The 4781-nt window shown below is 45.7% G+C and overlaps 1 protein-coding gene across 1 annotated transcript; it reads right to left on the reverse strand.

Moving 5' to 3' along the window:
• Window positions 1-1123: 1123 nt before the first annotated feature.
• On the reverse strand, window positions 1124-4487 carry LOC146664396 (microfibril-associated glycoprotein 4-like). Its single transcript, XM_085415178.1, has 6 exons — window positions 4458-4487; window positions 4062-4238; window positions 3938-3976; window positions 3727-3823; window positions 3477-3644; window positions 1124-1849 (listed from the first exon to the last, which is right to left on the reverse strand). The coding sequence occupies exons 1-6, from the start codon at window positions 4485-4487 to the stop codon at window positions 1596-1598; spliced, it is 765 nt and encodes a 254-aa protein (XP_085271304.1). The 3' UTR covers window positions 1124-1595.
• Between the last annotated feature and the right edge of the window lie 294 nt (window positions 4488-4781).

Below are 4781 nucleotides of genomic sequence, written 5' to 3' on the forward strand. Positions count from 1 at the left end.
ACAGCAGCCTCCTCATGTCATCTTTGAAAGCTCAGTGAAAACTGAAGAAATGAGAGCAGAGGACAGTGATGGAAGCTGGTTCCACAGAAGAGGGGCCTGGAAACTGAAGGCTCTGCCTCCCATTCTACTTTTAAATACTCTAGGAACAACAAGTAGGCCTGCAGAGCGAGAGCGAAGTGCTCTAATAGGGTGATATAGTACTACAAGGTCATTCTCTGCATTATTGCAGGGTCCACCTTACAACATAAAGCACAGTGAAGCGATTGTTGTTGTGATTTGATGCTGTTTAATTAAAATTGAATTGTTTTAGCAGAACGACATCATACGGATTAATATTCTCACTGAAAAAGGTGGAGCTGTAGTTCGAGGCTGTGACCACTAGGGGGCTGCAACCAGAGCACATCAGCTGTTTGTGTCTCGTTTGTTATCGGCATGTGTCATGAGCTGCACACAGACAGACTTCACACAGCAGCGCACTTTGGATCAAACATTTAAAACATTTATTTTCGTTATATTTGTTAAAACGCAGGCAGACGATCAAAGTTTACATCACAGATCAGAAAGAGGCGGGAACATATAACACGAGGAGCGTGTATAATTTCTCAGTGATTCATTTTAATTGATTAAGTATTCTGACTGTGAACATGTGACCATCACGGCGTAGGGTGGATCTTCATGCTGTATAAATAAATTGAATTGAATTGAATTGGCGCCACCCGAGTGCCGCACTGCCTGCTGGGTAATACTCGTAGAATCAGAGACGGGACTTTTTAAATAGGGAGCTGAACCAGACTTCCTGTGTTGGGGCGCTGCAATTTTAATGTAAGTGAAAAGTGAAGTGACTCCATTTTTGAACAAGGCTGCAACATGACAGCATCAGTGTCTTTGTGGATGTGCTGCACAGGCACCTGAGACAAAAGCTCAGTATGAACTTCTCAGAAGTAAAATCCAGTTGTGTAACTTTAGGTATAGAAATACTGAATATTAATATCAGTGTCTTCACCCTGAAGCAGGTGGAGCTTTAGTGTGAGGGCGGCTCCAGAATCCAGACAGAAACACACAAAGACCACGAGAACACCTCAGCTGTTTGCTTCTCATTTATTATCAGGATACAGCAGATAATGATTCACACCAGCTATCAGACCTCCACCAAACAGTCAGTGAGACGTTAAATCTGAGTGTGCTGAGCTGCAGACTGAGGAACATCTGGACCAACCGAGAGCTTCTGAGACAGCCGACAACATCCCAACCTAAACTAGCAGTAACATCCTGACACAGTGTGGCTCAACGTGGAGTCCGGGTCCTCCAGAAAGCACACACATGCACTCAGTGGACCGAGACTCACAGCAGAGACCTCTAGAGGAGGAACGTGTTCATTGCAGCTGCTCTCATACAGGTTAACTACATCAGCTCATACTGGTCTCTGTCCATCATTTCACTCCACCTGCAGGCAGCAGCTCACTCACACTCTGACGGCTCTTCTGAAATATTTACATCTTCGACTGACTCTGAAAGTTAAAGATTCTCTGGAATTACATGATAAAGGAAAGAAAAGAGATCAACACGAAATGTTCTGCTGTGTTTGTCCTGCAGATTTACTGCACAGGACGGATCTTCATGCTGATGGTCTTCAGGGAGTAGTCATGACCTTTCCACTGGTACCAGTGCACACCAACAGCATAGATAGTACCATCAGCACCCCAACGATAAACCCCATTAGGGTTTGCATGGTGACAGATGTTGTACCAGAACGCCCCCAGATATGTTTTTGCACAGTTCCCTGGCCAGCTGTCCTGGTCTTTGTCAAATGTGGAGAACTTCTGTCCGTTGTGAGTACTCAGGGCATCTCCTGCAGAAACACAGATGAACAATCACAAAATTACCACTAATCCCAGTCAGACTGGTCTGCATGTGTACCGGGAGTGTTTTCAGTGGGCCATGACACAGACTGGACTCATACTGGGGAGTAAAAAGCAGCAGGTGCACAGTTTGAATCATATGTGGTTGACAGACTCCAGTTTGTTCATGTGAACTGGGAGACTTCGTCACGCAGTAAAGTCATTTTCATTGGTATGTAGCTGACACCAGCTTTATTTATCCCTGAAGGCACATCAGACAAGACACGTAGTTAAACTGCAGGTGTGTCTATGGTCCTGACAACATCCAAAGTCTTGATTTTAGTCCTTTTTCTGTAATAATTGACTCAGAAACTGAAACATGGGAAACTGAATCAGCGCTTATCTGTCGAGCTAATTCTTCAGGTTTCTCACATCGTGAAAAGAAACCGCTGCAATAAACTGTTGATTTTTAATAATCATCTCAAAATGAATAAAATAAGATCTGAATAAACAGCAGCCTCCTCATGTCATCTTTGAAAGCTCAGTGAAAACTGAAGAAATGAGAGCAGAGGACAGTGATCGAAGCTGGTTCCACAGAAGAGGGCCTGGAAACTGAAGGCTCTGCCTCCCATTCTACTTTTAAATACTCTAGGAACAACAAGTAGGCCTGCAGAGCGAGAGCGAAGTGCTCTAATAGGGTGATATGGTACTACAAGGTCATTAAGATAAGATGGGGCCTGATTATTTAAGACCTTGTATGTGAGGAGCAGGATTTTGAATTCTGGATTTAACAGGAAGCCAAAACAGGAGAAACCTGCTCTCTCTTTCTAGTCCCTGTCAGGACTCTTGCTGCAGCATTTTGGATCAGCTGAAGGCTTTTCAGGGAGTTTTTAGGACTTCCTGATAATAATGAATTACAGTCGTCCAGCCTGGAAGTAATAAATGCATGAACTAGTTTTTCAGCGTCACTCTGAGACAGGATATTTCTAACTTTAGAGATGTTGCACAAATGGAAGAAAGCAGTCTTACATATTTGTTTAATATGTGCGTTGAAGGACATGTCCTGGTCAAACATGACTCCAAGGTTCCTCACAGCGTTACTGGAGGCCAAGGTAATGCCATCCAGAGTAAGAATCTGCTTAGATACCATATTTCTAAGCTTTTCAGGGCCGAGTACAATAACCTCAGTTTGATCTGAATTAAAAAGCAGAAAGTTAGCGGCCATCCAGGTCTTTATGTCTTTAAGACATTCCTGCAGTTTAACTCATTGGTGTGTGTTATCTGGCTTCATGGACAGATAGAGCTGGGTGTCGTCTGCATATCATCCTGCCTGGTGTTTGGTACTCAGGGGCCACGACTGAGAACAGGGAGGCTGCACAGAGGGTCATTAACACTGCCCACAATATCATTGGCTGCCCTCTGACACTCCTGGAGGCCATCGCCAGATCCTCCTGTCTCAGAGACTCACAGGCGACCCCTCAAACCCCGCCCACCACCTGTTCCATTCTACCCATTCCTCTTCTTTGTTAATCTTTCCTGTTCAGTTGGTGTGGAGCACCGGTCATTTCAGTGACAATAAAGGCGTATTCTATTCTATTCTATTCTGATGCTACACTGACCCTGTGCCACTTCACTCACCTGCGCCTCCGTCCTTGAATCCAGTAACAGTCAGTTTGTATCCGTCACATTCAGCATCCACCTTAAATGAAGAGTAACGAGCGAACACTTTCTTCCCTTCAAAGTCCTCCATGTCCACCAGCAGCTCACTCTTTTGCTTGGATGTCATAATGTTGATCACATCGAGACCTACATTCACACACAAGCACACAGTCAGAAACATGCAGGGCTGTTTGGTACAGAGCTGCAGATCATCCAATAAAACTCTCACCGAGCCAGTACTCTCCAGCAGCGTCACCAAAGCCCATCTTGTATTGATCCCAGGGTCTGTAGAAGTTCACCGTGCCGTCCATCCTCCTCTGGAACACCTGGGGGAGGAGGCAGCAGAAACATCTCTGGTTTCAGGGAGCACAGATCTGGATTTACAGCAGTGCTCCTGTTAAATGTTCCCGCGCTGACACTTTTTAGTTACAAGCACTCACCGTCCAGCCTCCTCCTTCTGAGTCCATGTCACAGTACACCTGCACACAAACACCTGTCACACTCTAGCTGCTTAAAGACGTGGACATGAACAGGACCCAGAGTCCCAGAGAGGGTGGACTGTACCTGCACCGCAGACCTTTCTCCAAGGGGATAGATGGTGTACACGCCGCTGCTTTGGCTTCTGTCCTGGCGGCGGATGTCGCTGCAGTCCCTCGGCTGGATGAGCTCCGTGCAGCTGGTCAACGCAGGAGCGAGGAGGAGAACGATGAAGACCGCTGGCAGCTGGAACAGAGAAGAAGCCTTTCATTTGCACAATATTCACTTCCTACCAAGCTCAACAAGCCTGTGATTCTCCCTCAGCTTTGCCTCTCAGCTGTGCTGAAGTCTTGTTTAGGCTGCACAGGTGTGGTTCAGCCAAACCCCCCTCCCTGTGCTCACTTCTTAGTATAGTCCTGTTGCCTTTCATTGTAAAGTGAGTTCATGCTTTGTTATATTGTTGTATTCCTGTTGATCTCTGACCTGCACAGAACAAGAACCATTCTGAACCATCCCCAGAAAATCCAGGCTTAAGTTACCTGGATAAGAGGAAATCCTGCTTGGTGGCACAGACCTCAGGAGCAGGCTATGTTCAGAGTTAAGATGGAGGCAATGTTCCCTCTAATGTTTCACGTGTCTGAACGCACAAACTCCCTGAGCGTCCCTTGGACCACTGTGAGCAACAGCAGACGTGTGCACTGTGGTCACGCCAGCATCCAATCCATCCAAGTTACATATTTATTAAAATAATCAAATTACAGCATTTATGTTAGACGACTTTTAATTAACTGCTTCAGCCCACTTACA

The sequence above is a fragment of the Rhamphochromis longiceps genome, linkage group LG8, assembly GCF_057381845.1.
Source record: "Rhamphochromis longiceps isolate RC_006_pf linkage group LG8, R_longiceps_female_GT1.1, whole genome shotgun sequence".
NCBI classification, from domain to species: Eukaryota; Metazoa; Chordata; class Actinopteri; order Cichliformes; family Cichlidae; genus Rhamphochromis; species Rhamphochromis longiceps.